Raw genomic sequence first — 23,421 nt, 5'->3', positions numbered from 1 at the left:
CATCATCATTATCATTATTATTATTATTGTTATTATCATCATTATCATCATCATTATCATTATCATTATGATTATTATCATTATTATTATTATCATTATTATTATTCTTATCATTATTATTATTATTTCTAGCCATCAACCCTCACCACACGTCACTGAAATATGCGAAAGTCTCTGAAGAATCAAAGACGACTCATGCAAAAGTGAAGATAACGACAACAACATGTGACTCAGATAAACAAACAAAGTGAGAGCAGCTGAAAACACACTGAGTGCAGTGGACACGTAACACAGTGGGGGAGGGGGTTGGGGGGATGGGGCGTGGTATAGAAGGACTCACCAGTGTCTCTCCAGAGAGCACCTCCAGGAGGGAGATCAGGTTGTGTCCATCTCTGAGGTCCTCGTACAGGTCGGTGACGTGTCGCTGCGCCTACACACACACGCACACACACACGCACGCACACACACACACACACGCACACACACACACGCACACACACACACACACACACACACACACACACCTTTTCGTTAATCAAATCAATCCAAAATGATGCCTCATAATCAACCACATTAAAAACATGAACACAAACCAGTCAACACTAAACTCTACTAATCACCTCATTAACTCTCCTGTTATTATTGGGGTCAAATTGACCCCATTCAATGTTTGTCATTCAAAAAATAAAAGTTGCCTTTTTTTTCTTTCAAAATTCATGACTTTCCCCAATTTAATGAGTACGATGGATTAAGCAAAAAAAAAATGATCATGATATAGTGAACACACACACACACACACACACACACACACACACACACACACACACACACACACACACACACACACACACACACACACACACACACACACACACACACACACTGATTTTTAAACCACATGGACAATAATACATTATTTTTGTACGATATTGTCTTTCAAAGTAGATTTAAGAAAACCTAGAGTAATTTCAGTAAATCGGCTCATGTGTCCATGGAAATCTACATACAGTCAAACTGTGTTAGTGAAGCAGTCGATTCTGATTAAACAGCATCACATGAGTGAGAAAAAAAAGAGAAATAAAAGGTCAAAGGTGAACAGGACAAACAGTGAGTGAAGGAAAGACATGCAGCTCAGAGTATGGAATCAACACGTACCTCTACCTTCCAGTGCTGATGGAAATAGGAACAGGACACAGGGACAGGAAACAGGAACAGGAAACAGGGACAGGAAACAGGAACAGGAAACAGGGACAGGACACAGGAAACAGGGACAGGACACAGGGACAGGAAACAGGAAACAGGAACAGGAAACAGGGACAGGACACAGGAAACAGGGACAGGACACAGGGACAGGAAACAGGAAACAGGGACAGGAAACAGGGACAGGACACAGGGACAGGAAACAGGGACAGGACACAGGAAACAGGACACAGGACACAGGACACAGGAAACAGGAAACAGGAACAGGAAACAGGGACAGGACACAGGGTCAGGAAACAGGGACAGGGACAGGGACAGGACACAGGACACAGGAAACAGGAAACAGGAAACAGGAAACAGGAAACAGGAACAGGAAACAGGGACAGGAGAGAGAGTGAGATGAGACGATGGTAAAGATGAAAGTTAAATCAGATAAAGACATCAGCAGTTGTTGTTTTTTTTATAGTAATTTATACATTAAAGCATTTCCATCCTTTATTATAACATGAATGTAATGGTTCCAACCCCCCCCCCCCCCCCCAGTGACCCCCCCAGTGACCCCCCCAGTGGCCCAACCAGCTGAATCACTGAGCGTCTGTTTTCAGGTAAAACCAATAAGTGAGTATTTTGTGGAACGTGGAGAACGTCAGACATTCCTCACTTTAACACACCTCAGCTCTGCTGTGAAAACAGCCACTATTTAACGTTAATCTGCGCTGGAACAGAACCATGATGGGATTAACGCTCAAACACTGAGGGGGCGGAGCCACAGAGAAGGTAAACACTATTATCATGGAGTCCTGTGGTAAATATAGGGATTTAAACATTGTAGGGTAATTAGAATTAAATTACGGGTGAGTAGAAAGTGCTAATTTTGGTTCTTATGAAGCACCCTATTGGCTGAAGACGGTCCAATCAGAGGAATCAGCCAATCACAGCGTGCCTAGGGCGGCCTCTGATGACAAAGCTACTTTAGAGTGTCTTTAAAGTGTTTTAATGACATTGACATTGAAATAATGGGTGTAAATTAATTTTAAGTGAGGAAATACTAGGTTTAAATAAGTATGAATGAGTTTTAAGTATATTTGAATATGTTTAGATAAGTTTTAATGGGTTTGAGTTAGTTTCAAGTATATTTTTACAGGTTTAAATGAGTTCAAAGTGGATTTAAACATGTTTAAATATGTTGAAAGTGTGTTTTAATGTGTTTAAATTAATTTCAAGTATATCTGATTAGGTTTCATTGCTTATAAAGTCTGTTTTAATGGGTTCAAATGTTTAAATATGTTTAAAATGTGTTTTAATGGGATAAAATAAGTTTAAAGTATAACTTTTTTGGGTTTGAATAATTTTCACGTATATTTTACTCAGTTTAAATGAGTATAAAGTGTAGTTTAATATGTGTTGATGAGTTTTAAGTATATTTGAATATGTTTAGATAAGTTTCAACTAAAAGTGTCTTTTTCAAGCTTCAAGTTTATTTCATTATGTTTAAATGTGTTTAAAGTGTGTTTTAATGTATTTAGATTAGTTTCAAGTACATTTTAATAGGTTTAAATAATTTTAAAGTCTGTTTTAATGGGTTCAAATGAGTTTAAATTATGTTTTTTGGGTTTAAATAACTTTATTAGGTTTAAATTTGTTTAAAGCGTATTTTAATTTACTTAAAATACTTTAAAGTGTGTTTTATTGAGTATGAATAACTTTCATGTATATTGTACTTGGTGTAAATGAGTATGAAGTGTAATTTGATATGTTTAAAAGAGTTTCAGGTATATTTTACTTCTTTTTTTTTTTAAAGTTTAGTGTGTTATAGTTTAATTGTTTTTAAAGTGAGTTTTAAAAACTTAAAATGAGTTAAGTGTGATTTAAACGGTTTGAATGAGTACAAAAATGACAGAATTTGGTTAAAAAAAATGTCTTCAAAGTGCTACAGTGAGATTTCCAGCTACATTATAATTGTATGGAGATATTTTTGCATCTGTACAGAGCCCATAGTGTGGATCCCAGATGTGAAACCTGATGTTGGCGTCTCCAGGTGCTGATGATTCACCCTCTCACGCACATTCTTAACACACATGGCATCAGTAAAACCTAAAAACGCGACATTTCCCTGAGAGTCGGACGTTTGACTAGTTTCACTTCAAGCCAAACTCAGACTCATCAGGAGGGTTGCCAGATGGGACAGTTTCCAGCATTCCTTCACTTCTTTTAAACATAAGGAAGCATCAGCTGTGTCTGGCACCCTGTTAATCACACAGACGAGCTTCTGTCTGAGGATGTGTGTGTGTGTGTGTAACGTGAGTAAGTGTGTGTGTGTGTGTGTATAAGTATTAGGGCTGAGTTTAACAGAAGGATCTGGAAGGTGACATAAGGACAGACTATCACGTCTAGACCAGTGTTTCTCAACCTGTTCAGCCTTCGACCCCTAAAATAAAGGGTCCAGAGACCAGGGAACCCCACATGGAGACAGGACCATCTATAAGGGGAATAAAGGGGAGATTTTTGGGGTCCATCCATAAAGTCAGTAAAATGATGATTCATTGTTCTATGAATCTATGATAACCACATTTATTTATTCATCTGAATAATATCCACTGTTATCCAGGAACATTTATTATTATTATTATAGTCATCTTAAAGATGGAAATCCTGGTTTTAATCACTAATAAAATGGTTCAAAGTGACCAAAAATGGTTTAAAAGGTGGTGAAATGGGATTTTAAAAACCATAGAAATTGGTTAAAAGTTGCAAAATACAGTGGATAAAAACAGACAGAAAAAGAGTTTAAATAAAAGTGTTCAAAGTGTCAATATTAGAACAATTAGTTTACACTGGCAAATAATGGGCAGGACAAATCATGAATGTGGTTAAATTGGCAAAAATAATCATGAAATCTGGTGAAAAGAGGTTAAAAGTGACAATAATGGGTCAATATATGTGACATTAGGATGAAAAGTGTTTATAAGTGCTGAAAATGTTTTAAAAGTGGGAAAAATGCACAGAAAAGGCATTAAAATGTGATGGAGACGTGGCAGAAATAGAGTAATGTAGCAAAAATAGTGATGAAAATAGGTTAAAATATGGAAAGTTTGGTGGAGTTTTAGAAAAAGGGTAAAAATAAGCAATAATGGCTCAAACAATACACTTTGTTTCTTGAAGGCATCTGGTGACCCCGCCTCAAAGTGTCTTATGACCCCAAATGGGGTCCTGACCCTAAGGTTGAGAACCCCAGGTCTAGACCACTGTGGAAAAGATTCCATGAGAGGACGTGATCCTACCTTTATCAGGTGTTTGTTGACCCATTTTGTGAAGGTCTTTTTCTGGACTCGGTCTCGTTCGTCTGTAGAAACACAGAAAATAAAAATTAAAGCTTATTTCAGACTTTTTAAATGTTTTAAATGGTTTGGGATTAATTTGATTTGATTGGCCCGTCCATCCACTCATGGACAACATGAAGGTCCCTCACAGGGTCAAAGGTCAGGGGTAGAAACACCCCAATGATAAGTCGTGATACAACGACGGCCTTTCAAAATAAAAGGATCTAGTGGAGCATTTGCACCTTCTCAGTCCTAAAACCATCTTCAAAGTGAGAAACTTAAACACAACTTCTGACAATGACAATAAGAGCTTATTTACAGTGAAGATCAAAACTAACATTTGACCATCATTTTCAACCTTTTACATCATTTTTTGAGCAAATGTATGTGATGTCAAACGTAAAAACTCAGTCACTGTTTCATAGCTGACATACTTTAGCTAATTTTTCTTTCATTTGAGACAAATTCATGTCAAACAGCACGTTGTATATCAGTGGTTCTCAAATGGGGGTACGTGTACCACTGGGTACGTGATGGCACTTACAGGGGGTACTAGAGAGAGAGGGAAATTAACAAATAAAGTGTCCGTCTTGGTTCCAGCCCACTGGAAATTATACAAACTATAGAAATAAATCTATTCAGGAGAAACTAAAGCAGTGTTTTTCAACTGTGGGGTTGGGACCCCATGTGGGGTCACCTGAATTTTTTTACATTTTTTATTAAAACAACACACAATCTTAAACAGCTGTATTCAGTTAAACTAAAATGCACTAAAAATACAAATATATAAATAAATATATGAGCTGAAACATGACAAAAAACTAATTCTATAAAAAAGGTCTTTGTGAGTCGCCAGAAATGATTGATATCAAAATGTTTTTCAATAGTTTTATATCGTCAGACAAAGGGGGGGGGGGGGGGGGGGGTTTGAGAACCACTGCTCTATTAAAAATGTGTAAGCATGAAAAATAAATCTAAATGTAAAAGTTTATCCTTGTAAAAACATTTTCTATAGTGAATCAGTGAAGTTTTAAAACCACAACGTTATAAATCACTCAGCCACGCGTCTGCGATGACATCATATAATTCTTCAGGAGATTTAATATCGTTAGTTCTGGATATGAAAGGAAAACCAACAGAACACGTTTCCTCAGGCACTAGCAGTAATCTGTGGATCTGTTGTTTGTTTTCTACTGATTCCTCACATAAAGATACAAATCTAACCTAGAAAATCACTACCAGCGGCTGCTAGCATAGCGGCTAATTGTTTTTAACTAAACTCCTCCAGCCTGAAAAGTCATTCATCCTTGAAATGAAATAACGGGAGGTTTGATAAGCTTTTGGAGGTTGTGTGTGAGTCACAGGGAACCGTACGTAGGGCGTTGGCGTCCTGAGATGTTCATCTGGTTTCTGCGTTTCCTCTTTATCTGTCACATCCGTCTGAGTGGCTTTGTTTCTCAGATGATCGAATCATCCACGAGACATTTCACAGTAATCGTTTGTTTTCACATCTGGGGGGTCGTGGTAAACATGCACTCTGTCACCCAGAGTCGCAGCGTGTTGATTAAATTAGAGTCGTCCATGGTTGTAATCAATCTAAAGAAAAGTACAACAGTCCTGCGAGTTCCAACATGTTGCTGCACATCTGAGGGATGTCAGAGGAATCCTCCTGAGCTCTGGTTACACCTTTACACCTGTGTGTAAGTCATGCAGAGCCGATACAGAGTTTTCTGACACCTTTGGGTGTGAATCAGCTCTCCAGGTACCAAGATTTAACATTTAGATTTACCTTTAACATTTCTATTTAGATTAAAAATTTAGATTTACATTTTGACATTTATTTTTTACTTTTACATTTAGATTTAATATTTAAATTTAACATTTAGATTTACTTTTAACATTTATATTTAGATTAAAAATTTAGATTTACATTTAACATTTATTTTTTTACTTTTACATTTAGATTTAATATTTAAATTTAACATTTGATTTACTTTTAACATTTATATTTAGATTAAAAATGTAGATTCACATTTAACATTTATTTTTTATTTTACATTTAGATTTAATATTGAGATTTAACATTTAGATTTACATTCAACATTTATAATTAACTTTTACATTTACATTTAAAATTTAGATTTCAATTTAACATTTGAATTTAGATTAAACATTTAGATTTAACATTTAGATTTAACATTTAGATTTAACATTTAGATTAAAATTTTACATTTATATTGAGATTTACATTTAACATTTATATTTAACTTTACATTTAAATTTAACTACATTTAAATTTAACATGTATATTTATTTTTTACATTTAGATTTACATTGAACATTTAGATTTAACTTTTACATTTAACATTTAACTTATATTTACATTTAACATTTAGATTTAGATTTAACATTTATAGTCTACACATTTTTAACAATGATATAGAACATACTGTTTTACATGACTTTCTGTCTCAAATGTGTGAAAAATTAGCTAAATGTTAAAGATAAGTCAGTTATGAAACAGTGACTGAGTTTTTACATTCCAAGCACCATAAAAATCCACCCACGGGAAAACATCACAATGTTTGCCAACGGACGATATCAGCGATAAGGCAGCGTTGAGGAGGTGACATGTAATAAAAACATAATCCATCAAATGTCTATAAAGGCTGGAAATGAAGCCTGAATAAAAGTGTTTGATTGTGGTGAGACAAACCCTGCTGTGTGTTTTTAAAATGATGTGTGTACAGCTTTAACTCTGAATGTCAACATGGAACTTATTTGGTTAAAGCATTTGAATATTGAAAAAGTTTAAAAGAACTTAAGTGAATTTTTCTCTAAAGATTAAAATGCAGTTTTCATTCTTGTTACAATAGAAAGAGGAGAAGAGTGGACGTATAAAGGGGTGTGGCTCTGCTGATAGAAAGGATGCAAACGACCTGTAGTGTTTAGTGTTTAAACTGAAGCACTTTAACCTTAAACTTCATTTTCAGCACATGAAAGCAGAATAAAAACGACTCGAATGAGCAGCAGGAGCAGCAGGAGCAGCAGGAGCAGCAGGACTGTGTTTAAACAGAAGTTGGTGGACAGGTGAACTCTACCTTTCTTGTAACTCATGGCCTTGAGGATCCCCTGATAGTGTGAGTCCTCTACGAAGACCCCGTCACTGCTCACACTGTCAGAAGAATAGTTCCTGAAGCGCTGCTCCATCGCCATGCTGCTACTCTAGCAACACGCTTATCACAACCCTCAACTGAAACCTCTGAGGTCGGCCTCTAACACTGAGCTGCCACACACACACACACACACACACACACACACACACACACACACACACACACACACACACACACACACACACACACACACACACACACACACACACACACACACACACACACACACACACACACACACACAGGGGAGTGTTCCAGTTCACCCTCCCTTTTCTCCATTTGCTGCCTCTGACACAACTATTTGCTGTTTTCCACCAGCTCACACAAAATGCCTGCCCGCGGGCCACGCTGTCAGTCAGTCAGTACCCACAGACACAGAGGGGAGATTCTCTGCGGGCGGACCCCACCCACAACATCACACCCACCACCTAAGGCCACAGCACCCACCCAAAACACAGCTCTGCAGGTACAGCGTTATAGAAGAACACCCAAAGGTGTAAGAATGTGTCAGTGGTGTGGAACTTTTAGGAATTTTTTTTATTTAGCAATGAATAAATCCTGAGTTTGTTGGTTTGACTCTTTTTTATTGAAAGCTTCATTTTACATAATTAGCTGGTAACACTGTACTTTGAGTTTTATACACAAAAACTGACATTACGCCAACTTCCACAGACTGGGGGCCACAAAAACATGTTGTTTGATCAAAGGGCCTCATTATCAACATTCATGTCAGCATTTAGAATAATTACCAGTTTTCATAGTTATTTTGTGTGCTTTTTGTGCATTTCTATAGTCCTTTTGTGTATTTTTCCTGTAAAATAAATGTTTTTGTCATCATATTGTGTATTTGTGTTGTCATTTTGCATTTTTTAAAGTATTGTTTGTGTGTTTCTTGTCTTTTTGTGTCATTTTCTGTAATTTCATTTATTATTTTGAGTCATTTTGTGTAGTACTGTTGTCGTTTTGTACATTTTTGTTGTAGTTTTGTGTGTTTTTAGAGTATTTTCTGTGTTTTTCTTGTCTTGCAATGTATTTTCCTGCTATGTTGTCATTTTCGGTATTTTTCAATGTATTCTTGCTTTTGTTTTATATATTTTTCGGTCATTTTGTATGTTTGCTTTGGGGGCCGCCAGTTGCCTACTTCTGCATTACACTGTCATTATGTGTCATTACTATGAATAAGATGTCATTAAGTGTTGTTCGTTACCCTAACCCTATCTAACCACACTAGATCCCTCCACCTAACTCAAAAAATGCCAACATAGCTCTAAAGGTGTCATAATTTAGCGAAAGACACTTAATGACACCAGATTCATGCTAATGATAGCATAATGTCAGCCTTATGTATAAACCATCAAGTAAAGTGTTACCAATTATTTTTACTCCGTTTACTTAATTAACGCCCCTATTATAATTGGGGTCAATTAGACCCCATTCAATGTGTATCATTCAAAAAAATAGTAGTTCACTTTTGTTGTTTTGCTTCATATTTCATGCCTTTTCCTAATTTGATGGGTACAATAATTAAGCATTATATAATTATAATTATCATGATATATTTTTTTAAATGTGCAAACACACATTGCTGTTTATCTGGGGTCAATTTGACCCCGTGCTTGCATGGCAGCTCTTTATCCAAATGAAACAAAAAGAAAAAATAAGCCCCGGTAAAAAAAGAGGAGGAGTGAAACTTTCAGTTTTAGAGACAGTGTCACAGAATAGATGTTGGTGGCCCCTCCTTTCCTCTCATAGAAACATATTTGGGTTTATTAACTATAAACTTTCAGACTCATTATCCTCTATGTCACTATCACTGTGAAAGAGCTGTTACAAAACCTCAATGACGGTAAAGGTTTTCCTAGAGGAACACCAATGTGTGCAACATGTGTTCAGCTCATTGAAAAAATATCATAATGATCATTTTAATGAAATGTACCAATCAAATTAAAAAAACCCATCAAAAAAAGAATCAACTATTATTTTTTGAAAGATAACCATGGAATGGAGTCAAATTCATGGTATTTGTATTCGTAGAGTTTCTGAGGTGCTTTTGATTCGTCTTTTTGTTTTTCAGGTTTTGGTTTGAATCGGTTTAGCAGATTATTGGAGACTCTACGGAGAACGAGTAAAAACTAAAGGCTTCACATGAAAGTGAAATCCCGCAGGTTGTTCTCATTAATGTGTGTTTTTATCAGACGGTTGGAACGCCCCCTACAGTCAACGCCCCCTACAGTCAACGCCCCCTACAGTCAACGCCCCCTACAGTCAACGCCCCCTACAGTCAACGCCCCAATAGAAACCTTCAGTATCTGCTGTGACTTATTGACAGAGACGAAACCTTTGAAGGTTTGATAAAATGACTGCGTCTTCAGAAACAGGCATCCCATTGTGACCACGCACGCACACACACACACACACACACACACACACACACACACACACACACACACACACACACACACACACACACACACACACACACACACACACACACACACACACACACACACACACACACACACACACACACACGCCCACACACGCACACACACACCAGTGGCTGCTTTAGGCTCCACTGGTTTGGATCTAACCCGTCTGGTCCACAGAGAAGCACGTCCTCTGGATTAGTGACCTGAGCCGTCAGAAATAATGAGACTCTGTAGACACGAGGACGACCTCACATGAACCTCTGGAAACAGGTTTACAGTAAATGGTTCCTGTATCACCACGGTAACCATATGTTGATTTCCAAAAAAGAAAACACCATGTCCTGCCATGGCATACTCCAAAAGTACTTAAGTAAATTTTCTTGACGCTACTTTGTAATGGCAAAATACAATATAGTAGATAAATAACTTAAAAATGATTGTACACATATAAAGACTAGCTACAGAAAAACAGAAGACGATATATTCATCCAGAACTTTCACTTGTTTTACCCTTGACTTCCTAAGTGGTATCTGGTCTCTTTAAATCCATCTCTGCCTGTTTGTAACAACTTCATCAAAACAAAGCAGCATCTTTATTTATTCTTTATGATGTTACATATAAGGAGCAACTCCTGAGCTTTCAGAAACTGGTGGAATTTCTCAGATAGAACAAATATTAGCAGAGCTACAGTCTTTTAAAATAAGAAAGTGTCTATTTGTACATTTCTGTTGGTACAGTTACCAAAGTAAAAGTACGTAGCGTCTTAGGGTTAAGGTTAAGGTTAGCGCTAGGATAAGATTTAGTCTTAGTCACGCAACCTAAACTGGCCAATGACTGACCTATCATGTGACCTAAACTGGCCAATGACTGACCGATCATGTGACCTAAACTGACCAATGACTGACCTATCACGTGACCTAAACTGGCCACATATGGGCGCTGTGTACAGGTAGAATGTCGGTATATTGATACGGTAACCGTACGGATGGCCACTGCCTTTAAAATGACATGTTCCAGAGATGTGTTCATGGTCATTAGTTTTTAAAATCCGTACGGATGTCTGGGTAAAACCGTACAGATGGTCACCCTATGTTTTACTCCTCTTTGAAGGTTGTTGTCTAACGACATCATAAACACCAAGAACAGTGTTAAAAAGTGGCTGAAACAAGCCGAACACAGAGGAATGTTACTTATGTAGTCACATAAATATTTGATTGGTAAACTTTTTTTCAACAATTTTTGACAAATGTAGTTACTATTGGGACTAAATCAAGATGAAGAGCGTGAGTCACTACTAGGATAATAAGGTTCTCACCAGGAATTTTTCACGACGTAGGGAGAGTGTTGTAGGGGGTCTAGGGCAACAGAAAAGCCCCCTACCCTGGTTTACACACAGGGTAGGGGGGACAGACAAAATCCCACCGTAAGAGGCCCCTATGCTCAGCAGTGCTGCAGGAACTACTAAAGTTAAGGTAGCAGTATGTTGGGCATTACATTAAATAAGCCAGATATAAACCAGAGTAAGATACTGTATGTGTGGAAAGTTAGAGGAAAAAAATCAAATTTAGTCGACAGAAACTAAATTAGGCCCAAAGTTTTAACACTGAATTATTGCCACATGTTTAAAACTAAGTCTGGACTCAAGATTTACTTTAATAAGTGTATGAAAACAATAGTTATTTTCTTGTCTATAGCGTTAACAATTCAAGTAAATAAGAACAAATAGATAAATGAAATGAAATGAAAAACCTGTTTTCTTTCCCATGTTGTTTTTTGACCCTGAGAACATGAAAAAGCCTAAAAAAAAGCCTCTAATTTTGTGAATTAAAGCTTTTATTAGAACTTAAAAAATCTGAAAATGTCTAGCTCCAGGCCCTCCGGATGTTAAAGAGTTAATAATGACAAATAATCAAAGTCTTTTATAAATTAATGTGGATTTAATGGTTAAAAACTGTTATTTGCAGGACACAAACCTGCCGTAACTTAATAGAATCTGTTGTTTTTATGACTTTATTCCTGCAGAAATTCCTGAAATATAGGAACAAAGTCACACCTTCCTAATAACACATCTATCTCCAAACATCCCTAAATACCTGTAACACCTTCTCTCACATCCTTTTACTCTCTGTGGTTTCTGGCATCAGGCCGTGGAGAGGAGACATTTTTGGGATTCCAACGCAGCGGCTTGTTGAGACGTGAAAAGTGAAAGGCTCACATATGTTCCATCTTTAACACAGACCTCCACATTACGCCTTTAGGCAGTGATAGTCAGCAGATACGAAGCTGATCAACATTATGTTCCAGATAACGACCAAAATTCAGATCTCAATATTTCATCTCAAAATAGCGATACACGATATAAATCTGGACAATTTTAATTCAAATAAAGTTTGACCAGAAAGAAATTCTGGGTTAAATGTGCTGATGCAAAATGATACACAGGCTAAAATAACATCACTGTGCTTTAAGATTGGTTAAAAATAAATAAAACAAACATAATAAACTACTGTCCCCACAAGTAAATGCACAAAATGACAACAAATACAATAAAGCACTGTGAAAACAGAGAAATACACAAAAAACTATACAAATACTTAATAGGACAACAAAAATACACCAAAAAAAAACCTACAACATACAAAGAAATGGATAAATACACAAAAGGACATAAAAAGACAAAAAAAATTGGCCAATGGGACATTTATTAACAAACAGCTGCACAATATGAACCACTTTTGGCTTTTTCTCCATTAAGGGACAGCACGTGTGAGTGAGTTCTGTGGTGCGGCTTAATTAGTGAAAGCAGCGACTTCTAAAACAATTATTTTAATACATAATAAGCTATGAAAAAAAGTGTCAACAAAGGAGATATTGTAATTTTTTATATCGTCAAAACAGAAAATTTGTTAAATCTTGAATCTTGATATATTGCCCAGCCCTATTTTAGATACTGTGTGTGTGTGTGTGTACATTGCTCCTGATAACACATGGTGATAAATCTGAGCTGATGGGTCTTTTTTATTTTTTTACGACTCAGCATTCCTGCTCAGGGCGCGTCGGGCCCTCCTCACAGACAGGGGGGGGGGGGGGGGGGGCTCTACGGGCCCCGAACCCCTGTTTTTCTCTGCAAGCGACAGCACGTTAGAGTCCACCTAAAGAACGTAGAGTATGTCAGAGATGGAGATGATAGGGTGGGGTGTAGTCTGGTCACTACCTCAGAGGATGTCAGAGCTCCATCATCATCATCATCATCATCATCATCATCATCATCGCTGCATGGAATTTATTTCTTATCAAAACAATTTAAAAAAAAAAAAAAAAAATCAACAAAAATGCATTTTTTTCCTCCAGTGCAGCAGCAGATTCTAATTGGCCACACATGAAGGAGGGAGGAGCCTATCTATAGTATCTATTCTATGTTTACACTAATTATCTATGCGCTGAGGTTTCTGCAGACTGTCTCCCTCTACTGGTGATAGAATCACATGTACACGTTTATTCTTCACAAACTAAACAAATGAATCAAAAAGTGTTTTTTAAAGAGAAAAAAAAAAGTATTATTTTCCTGTAGTTACTGAAAAACTCACTACAGGAAATTGATCACGTTTGAAAGCGTTGATTAATGAATCCCCTTCAAAATAAAAGCACAGGATCCCAAGGTCTGCCACATTTTGGTCCCTGACCCACCAGTTGGGAACCTTTGGTTGCACTTAAAAAGAAAAAGATTCAGCAAAAATCTCCAAATTAATATTATTATTAATCCAAGGAGAAGGAATTTTATTTACAAGTTGGGCAAAAACTGAAAGAAAGGCAAAGGTAAATAAAATATGATAATATAATACATTAGTTAATGAGGAAAAAAGTTATGACTTCATTTAAAAACAAATACCGGTAATAACTTATCGCCATGATTACTATAATGTGATTAGATAGAAATGTGTGACAACAATTGTGTTTATTATCAAAAAAAGTTTGAAGAAAGTAAGAAAACAGGATTATTAAATCTATTTCAATGTGTAAAATAAAAGTTTGTCCAGTCGTTACAAACGTCGGCTTCTTTAAAAGCAGACCAAGGTCACTTTAGGCAGCGCGGTGTTGACATAAGTCTGAGGACATTTACTTTATAAACACAGGAACCATGGGGGGGGGGGGGTGCGTTAGCCGTTGCCCTGGCAACGCTGCAAACACACAGAAGTTGGCATTTGGTGCTCAGAAACCACGAGGGAAATGTAACGTATGACAGAGAATAGAGACAGGAAGTGATGGTCACACACAGTCAGAGCGTTTAGGAAACTCTTATCTACTCATTAAAGATACACAAACATTCTGTGTGTGTGTGTGTGTGTGTTCTGGTTTCTACATGTGGGGGGGTCATGTGACTCCATATGATTATAAAATGAGATTCCCATTAGCAAATCATCACAAAAGCTTTAAAACAGGGGTGTCAAACATAAGGCCCGTGGGCCGAACCCGGCCCACCTCAGCTTTGTTTTAAAGTACATACGGCAGCAACTGGTGGCCAAGGGACATATTTGGCCTTTATTCTAAATTTGTGTTGCAAATGCACAAAAAAAAAATGACTTTAAAAAAACTTACACAATTACAGAAAAATACACGAGGCGACAACAATAGACACAATGACTCTGAAAACAGACAAAACAACAACTAGATGAGAGAAAAACATATAAAATGACAACAAAATCTCACAAAACAATAACAAGTACACAATAAATTGACTCCAAAACCTAAAAAACGACAACAATAATACACAAAACTGCAGGAAAAATGCACAAAACCTCTAATTCTTTATCTCAGTCTCTTCCCATTCAAAAAAAAATGACACCCCCCCAGTACGTACAGCAGATGTAGGAAACAGGTGGCCCAGGGGCCATATTAAGCCGTCGTTCTAATTTTGTGTGGCTCCCAAAGCAAATGCACAAAATGACTTTAAGAAACGTACAAAATTGCAAAAAAAAGTAGTACGCTAGGCAACAAAAATGACTCTGAAAACCTACAAAACAACAACTAAATGAGAGAAAATTATACAAAACAATAACAAATATACAATAAAATGACTCCAAAAACCCAAAAAAACAACAATACACAAAACAAGAAAAAGCACTAAATTACTGACTAATTCTCTAAAATGACTAACATAAAAAACTGTCCAAAATTCTAGGATTTACGAAGTACAAGATTCTGGTAGAGTTACTATTATCATGTTTTACACTTAATATTTTCTAAGTAAATTATAGAAATTGTTCTTTAATCCTCCAAAACAATCAGTATTTTTTTGCTCCGCCCACTAGAGAATAAAGTAGGTTTGTATGTGACCCCTAAAGTAAAATGATTGTGACGTCACTGCTTTAAAACATATTTCATTAAAGTCCTCATTGGACACATTTTCAGCTTCTAGAACTTTGTGTCACTATAGGTCAACTCACTATTGACATCTACAGGTTAAAGTTAGTATCACAACTTATGAATATTACTTTAAATATTGTGGTTTTTTTGCGCAAAAGGAAACTGTTTAAGTAAAAGGCATCAGTTTTACATTAGAATCTTTATGCTTTGTGGATTTTTTTACTTCCTTTCTCAGTTTTTGAGTTGCAGACGTTGTTTTCCTCCTTCACTGCAACTACAACGCCATGTTTTTATAGTTAGCTTAGCAACAACACTGTAAAAAATAATACATTAACTTTACTTCAGGAAACCACTAGTTTTTTTATCTGAATAAAACTGTAATAAATGCACACGGCGTCCGACCCACAAGAACACTTTAAACAATTTACAAGTAGAATTTAAGATTTACACGCGATAATTCACGATAAATGATGGGGGTTCAATCCCAAGGCTGTGCTATGTGTCCTTGGGCAAGACAATGAACCTTAAGTGGCTCTCGATGGTTCATAAGTTTGAACAATGTTAACAATTGTTGTTGTTTCATCTACAGTCTCATACTGTATGTATGATTGTACTTACTGTTCACCACATTCAGAAATGTTGGAGCCGTTTGTCTGGAAAAAAGCTGCAGTTTTTCACAGAAAAACCTCAGCAGTTAATTCTGACTTTCACTTTGAGCTTTGCTTTGACTTTGTTAAACAATAGATTGATGTGTAGAGGAAGAACAAACTCACTGACAGAAACCAGACCAGGTCCAACTGTCACAGTTTGTGGGAAAAGCTAAACTGGTGGAACTTTAGAGCTTTTAAAAGTAGAAAGAGTTCAGTGAGACAAACAGGAGGAACCTGTCCTGGAGAATATGATTAAATATAAAGGACTGAACATAAACAGACCTCCTTTATGTTGTGATTTAACACACAAAGCATTGTAGCCGCGCAACATGCTAATCATCCTTTTGCAACAGGACACATTGATACAAATACAAGGTTCTCAATGGGAATTTTTCAGGCTAGCTCCGCTGGTGCAAGTGTTACAGGGGGTCCAAGGACTCCCCCCCCCAGGACAATTGTGAAATTTTGTAAAGTAAAGCTAAAGTTTTTTGTTTTTTTGTTTTGTTACTGCCTCCAAACGTGGGACGTTGCGAGGTGCGCGCGCCAAAAATGACGTCACCGCGCACACCGCGCTATAAGCGAGTTCACTATGAGCTCATTGTTGTAACAAAACTATGTGTTTGTGCATAAAACAATCCGTGTGTCTGTACCTTGATCTGTGTGTGTGTGTTTCAATCTGTGTGTGTAGAACTAGGATTTGTAAACAAAGTTGTGTGTGTGTGTGTGTAATCCAATCTGTGTGTCTGTATTAACATGAGTATACGTGTGTCATCAAACAGGGACATTAACTATTAACTGTCTCTGTGTACGAGACTTTAGAAACACATTTGGCGAATACGATCCGTGACTGTTAAATACATGTATCTCGTGCAATACCGCTAGAAACCAGCAGTTGTGACAGACCCTACACACACACACAGATCAATGTACAGACACACGGGTTGTATTACGCACACACAAACAGTTTTGTCACCTCCAGTGTTCTGAAACTCGCTGTGCGCGGTGCTCACTCGTTTCAAAATGGACGCCATCGAAGGAAGACTGAAGTGCGATTCCAAGTGCACAGTTTGCTTTTAGAGGCGCTCAAAACACTTCCAAAGAACCCCGAAATAGCAGTAGTGTTTCTTTTATTGCTTTATTTTTTTATTGACTTTGCTTGTTTCTTAGTTGTGTAGTTGTTTGCGTTTTATTAAGTAAATAAAAATAATCATCAATGGAAACCGTACAGTGTGCTGATGTTTGGTGATTTTATTAATCATTTCACATTTTCGACATTAGTTTAAACATGAAATAAGATTTCAGGTCATGTCTCACTGCCAGAGCAGCCATTAACCATAAACATAGAATTCCTGCTCCCTCCAACGTGCCTGATTCACTGCCGCCATCGTTGTTCTTTGTTTACGTCCTTCAGCGGGCTTTTCTTCTGTAACACAGAGCCTACTGATACTACTTCCTGTAGAATTTTCTCTACTGCCCCCTGTCTTGGCTGCGGGTAGTGCAACAGTGAATGTGCCGAGTATGTGGAGTGCGTGAACGGAACCAGGCGAAAGTATAACGAGCCCTTTACTCATGCTTGGTGTATTTCCTCCACTAATAAACACTCACACACTGTATGAACAAGATTTACAATTGATTAAAAAAAAGGTATTATATGGGATCTGCAGTAATATCGGAACTGTTATGAACAGTTTAACCCTAACTTATTTGTGTCCAAGTGTGCAACATTTATTACGACTGTACCGATTAAAAAAGCAAAAAAAAAAAACTACAGAAAAGCCCCCTACACTGGTTGAATCACAGCATATGGGGGCGACATCACATCGTATGGGGCCCCGACACGCAACAGCTCTAGCGAGAACCCTGAAATAGGCAAAGCCGGGGATTAGAACAGCTAAAGTTAGCACATGTTGGCTAGCCTCTATTAACCACCAGGAGGACAAAAACAAAAGTTGAAAAATATTCATATATTTGTTTTTGTTGCCTCGACCTTTGAATATTTTTCAAACAGTCAACTGTTCCAAACAAAGTGGTTGATTGACTGAAATAATATTTTATATCCAAACAGAAGCACAATGACTATGGGTGCAGCTTCCTGTGTGATACGTAAACTGAATCCAAATGAAGAAGTAGGCTTAAGCTTAGTAGAATAAAAGGATTGAACTCTATTTTGGAACGCCAACTTCCTCTTTAGCCTTTCATACCAACAGCTTTAATGCACACCTGTATTTCACTGATAATTATACCATTAAAAGGAGAAGTAATTACTACCTTTTCCCTCTCAGAACGCTGTCCCCACGATTAAACCAACGGTGCTTTATAGGATTAAAGATAGTGGATAAATATGGTGGGAAATATTTCCCCAACAGAAAATGTGTGACCTTACATTCAATGATAATTCATACCTAAATATCTTCTTTAATTCCTCTATTGGAACAAATTGCTCAATGTGCATTCTCTTAAATTCATTTAAATTAATGAAACTTATTTAATGTTTAGTGTTTCTATATAATTACTGATTGTGGCGTTGCAGCACAAGACAAATGTAAAGGATTGTTTATTTATATACAGACGACATATTTTGAACATTTAGCTCATTTTTCTTTCATTTGAGCAAGAAATTCATGTAAAACAGCATTTTCTATATCATTGTTAAAAATGTGTACACATTAATCTAAATGTAAATGTTAAATGTAAATCTAAATGTTAAATCCAAATCTAAATGTTAAATCAAAATCTAAATGTTATATCTAGATCTAAATGTTAAATCGGTCACCAAGTGTAAAGCTGAATGTTTAAAAATTATGCAAACTCACTTTGGATGCAGAAGACCTTGGAGGGTGGGGTGTGTGCAGTGCGGGCGGGGCCGTGTGATTGACAGGCACTGACCATCCCACTTTGTTTAATTTCTAATCATTTAGCTTTACACTTGGCGATTGACTTAACATTTACATTTAGATTTAATATTTAGATTTACAGTTAACATTATTATTTCACTTTAACATTTAGATTTTCATTTAACATTTAGATTTGCATTTAGCTTTTAGATTTTGAATTGATATTTAAATTTTACATTTAGATTTAACATTTGCATTTAACATTTATATTTAACATTTACATTTAGATTTGCATTTAACATTTATATTTAACTTTTACATTTAGATTTAACATTTATATTTAACTTTTACATTTAGATTTAACATTTACATTCAGATTTACACATAACATTTAGATATAACATTTATATTTAACTTTTACATTTAGAATTAACATTTACATTACGATTTATTTTTCATGCATGCTCATTTTTAACAGTGATATAGAACGTGCTGTTTTCCATGAACTTTTTGTCTCAAAAAGAAAGAAAAATGATCTAAATGTTAAAAATAATTCAGAAACAGTGACTAATAAATGTTCTTTACTCAGTAAAACAATGAAATACATTCAAAGTCTGTCCTTAATTATTTTCTATCCAAACAATGACATCTTAGTTTATCTCTCGCGCACATGTCTGAAGTCCAGACCCGCGCACGCCCACTCTTCTGTCCCTCAGGGGTGGAGTCAGAAGGACCCCCCACCACCACCACCACCACCAATCAGCACCAGCGGCCCCTCCCCCTTCCCCCCCCTCAGTGATGGAGACGCGCTCGGACTTACCCGCGCAGCACATGCGGCTGTACAGGTGAGATCCAACCTCCGCGCAGCTCATTTCATGGATCAGGTTCGTGCGTCGGTACAGCAGACCCTCGTGCCAGGACGGCACGGCGGCGCGAACCGTCTCCTCTGCTCCGGCCATGATGGTGTGTGTGCGTAAAGACGCAGATCTGGGTAGAAAACACTGGTCTCCTCCTCCTCCTCCTCCAAACTTTCCGAACAAACACAGGGTCAGTGTCGAGTTTCAGAGGCTGGAGCCCGAAGCCTGAAGCCTGAAGCCCGGCCCACTCTGGTCTGCAGTCAGTGGGGATGAGGAGAGAGGAGCAGCCGCTGCTTCACCCACCGCTGCGTAAAAACGCACCGGGACGAGCCTGGAGTGAAGCGCCACCGACAGGGACGTCCCACAAATACACACACACACACACACACACACACACACACACACACACACACACACACACACACACACACACACACACACACACACACACACACACACACACACACACACACACACACACACACACACCGCTCCGGGTTCAGTGTCACATCTGTGACTCTGTTTTAGTGGCTATTGCGCAAAGCCTCGTGCACTCCTGAGTGTGAAGCAGAAACCTTGCATATCTTTTATTTATTTATATATACTGTATATCTTTTGGCAGATTGCCTGCTCCAAACCTAAAAAAAATGTTTATATATGTATATATACATTTTCATTATTATCATTTTTAATAATACATTTATATATATATATATATATATATATATATATATATATATAACTTATTTGACACTCATGGTCATCGTTGCACCTTATCATATAATAACATCTTTGTAAGTCTTTTTGTGCGTGTGTACTATTGCTGTTTTTTAATATGCCTATAGTTAAAGTTGTTTCTCTGATTCTGAAAAGACGACACTACTATTTACGCTCACTAACGGACAGAGTTGCAGGTTTGACATGTTTAAAGACCATCAATCAACACACTTTCCATAATGCAGCAGCAGCAGCAGCTGTGGCTCATAAATATCTCTGACACACGGGTTTATTTACATCCATTCTTTACACCATCGTTGAGACATTCTTTGGCCTTTAACGAAAAAAGAAAAAATCCCTTTAAAACACAATGAAACTGTTGGAGTTGGAAGCACAGTTTATATGAAGGCGATAAAATGTGTTTTTATTGGAGTGGAAAAGTACAAAGTGTGAAGTACAATCTACGGAAGTGGATCAGGGCCAATTTTGATGGAGAAAATATATTTGGGCAAATCAAGATTAAAGTTGAAGTTTTGAAAATAAAATAATGTGATACAATGTGAAGGTTTGCTAATAAAGTCAAATCTACAAAAGCTGACGAGGGCCAATCCACCGTAAACAACCACAGACTCCATCTGAAATGGTCCTAATGTGTTTCTGGAGCTAATCAATAGCCACAGATGTTCCACCAAACTTCTCTGGTTTTTCCTTCTGAACAGATTCAGTTTTTGTCAATATCTCTTCAAAGTCCTTAAAGACATTACAACACTGTGTTTATGAGCTAAAAGAGAAAGAATCTTTGTTATTGAACCTAACTTTCAAGTATAGTTTAATACATTCAATGATACACGTCCACAATCTGCCGTTTGTTTGTTGTCATATTTGGTGAATTGGCCGTCGCCAGCTTCTGTAGATTTGACTTTATCGGCAAACATTTGAATTTAACCTTGACATATTTCAACTTTATTTTCCATAGTTCGACTTTACCCGCGACATTCTGTATTTGCCCAACATTATTTTCTTCATTGAAAGTCAGTTACTAAACTCAGCTTTACCTGTGGTTTGCTACCATCATCCATCCATTAAACAATTAACACAACGTTTAAAGTTTCACGCATGTAATCTGCGACACAATTGGTCCCTATTTGGTTCCAGCGAGATTCATTTCCTCTTCTTTTTGGCAGTTGACAGTCGAAACATGTCAGGATATAGACATTTCAGCCATTGTTCACCTTTTAAAACAGTTCGCTGTGGTCTAAATGACATATCTGTGCTGGGGTTTGGTCAAAATAAAACAACATGAATCAAGCATCAGGCGAGGTTTATGACCCTGTATAAACCAGCTCTTTCATAGCACTCCGTTTTCCTTCCCTTCTCCCCGCCCCTCTCCGCGGGAGACAACACAGCCAATTCAGCCTGTGACATCACAAACTGAGAAAATTCGAAACGGAGCATTTTTCTCTGTGTTATAAGATTGACACAGACCACAAACAAAGGACTGGATTGGTTTATTTCACACTGTGTGCTGGTGGACACTCAAGTGACCTCATATATGTTCAAAAACAATGCAAAAGTGCATTTTCCATAACATGTCCCCTTTAAAGAGTAAATCCACACATTTCATGTGTTACAGACGAAGGGTGCAGATGTAAGTGATGATTAGGACTTTGTGCAAAATGAAACCAAAGATGCTGCGAGGAGGGTTTAACAGAAGATGCGTTCGCTGCTTCTCCTCCCTCAGAAACGACCAGTCACACACAGTGTTGTGTCCTTTAGACACGACACGACGGATGGAGAACTCAAACAACATTTATCATTCCAATGTGTGCTATTGTCAGAGGCATGTAAGGACATGGCGGGTGTGTGTATCGTCCTTGTATAACACCATATTGTTCCACTTTGTGGGCCTGGTGGGCCCGTTATTACTGCCACAGTGAAAGGAAGACGAAACGGAAAGTGAGTCAGAGCAGCTGCACAGCGCCAGCCAAAAAGGAAAAGCAAAGGCCAGAACCTGATCCTTCTGTTCTGTGTGTGGGTTGGACAGAAACAGGCTGTGAGGGTCCTCTGAGAACACTGGGGCACATTAGGGTGTGGCTTCCTTTGAGTCATAGAGTGATGTTCAGAGAAAAAAACAGAAAAACCCCCTAAACAAGGACTTCCACTTTCATAACAGTCAAACTAAAAACATAATATAGAGGAATAATTATCCTTAAGAAGCAGAACATTCAATATTTGCATTGTAGCATCAAAAACCGGTTTAGCTAAAAATTAGCCTGCGAGTTATCGGCCTCATTCCAAACCCTAAAGATTCCCCCACAAGTTTTATGTAGCCATGGAAAAGTCTTCATAAAGTACTAAATAAAATATAGCATCACATTTATAGCGTAGCATAAAATAGTCTTAAATAAACAACCTTTAACTTAAACTTTACAAGAACTGCTGCTGTTCACAAGCTCAGAGCTGGAAGTAGAATAAAGTCAACAAACACAAGTTTATATTAAACAGATCTATATTGTAATGTTAGTCTGTTCAAGAGAAGCCACTTACTACGTATACAGTATTAGTACACGTTTATATAAGATGCAAAACCAAGATTCAACAGAACCAATCTTGATTAGATTAATACCGTATCTTTAAAGGTAATTTTATTGATTATGTCCTTTTACAGGAGACGCAGCATTCTCAGGAGTTAGTTTTCAGGGTCTAATGTATGAATATAACAAAGGCTTAAAAAATAATATTGTGGAAAGAAAACAGCTAAATCCCTTTTTGTATTTCTGGTGCTAATCTTTGATAAACATGCAAACTTCAGAATTTTCTTAAACTTCTGAACCAGCCAAAATGTTCTAAACAAGGTTTGTTTATTACTTAGT

At 37.2% G+C, this 23,421-nt stretch overlaps 1 protein-coding gene across 21 annotated transcripts in view; it reads right to left on the bottom strand.

Moving 5' to 3' along the window:
- The window catches only part of LOC114471771 (plectin-like), a 105,040-nt gene that overhangs the window by 41,706 nt on the left and 39,913 nt on the right, over window positions 1-23,421 (bottom strand). For 8 of the 21 annotated variants that reach the window (XM_028460659.1, XM_028460661.1, XM_028460662.1 and 5 more), the window contains 3 exons: window positions 4,482-4,543; window positions 1,156-1,170; window positions 341-430 (listed from right to left, as the gene is read on the bottom strand). In XM_028460659.1, coding sequence (XP_028316460.1) covers window positions 341-430; window positions 1,156-1,170; window positions 4,482-4,543 — 167 coding nt within the window. Of the gene's footprint in view, window positions 1-340; window positions 431-1,155; window positions 1,171-4,481; window positions 4,544-7,621; window positions 7,769-19,794; window positions 19,973-23,421 lie in introns of those variants that run through there. The other 13 variants (XM_028460660.1, XM_028460664.1, XM_028460665.1 and 10 more) reach the window with 5 other exon arrangements.

This window comes from Gouania willdenowi, chromosome 11 (assembly GCF_900634775.1).
Source record: "Gouania willdenowi chromosome 11, fGouWil2.1, whole genome shotgun sequence".
Classification (NCBI taxonomy): Eukaryota; Metazoa; Chordata; class Actinopteri; order Blenniiformes; family Gobiesocidae; genus Gouania; species Gouania willdenowi.
The sequence above is the reverse complement of the archived record's forward strand: the minus strand, read 5'-3'. Positions and strand labels throughout refer to the sequence as shown.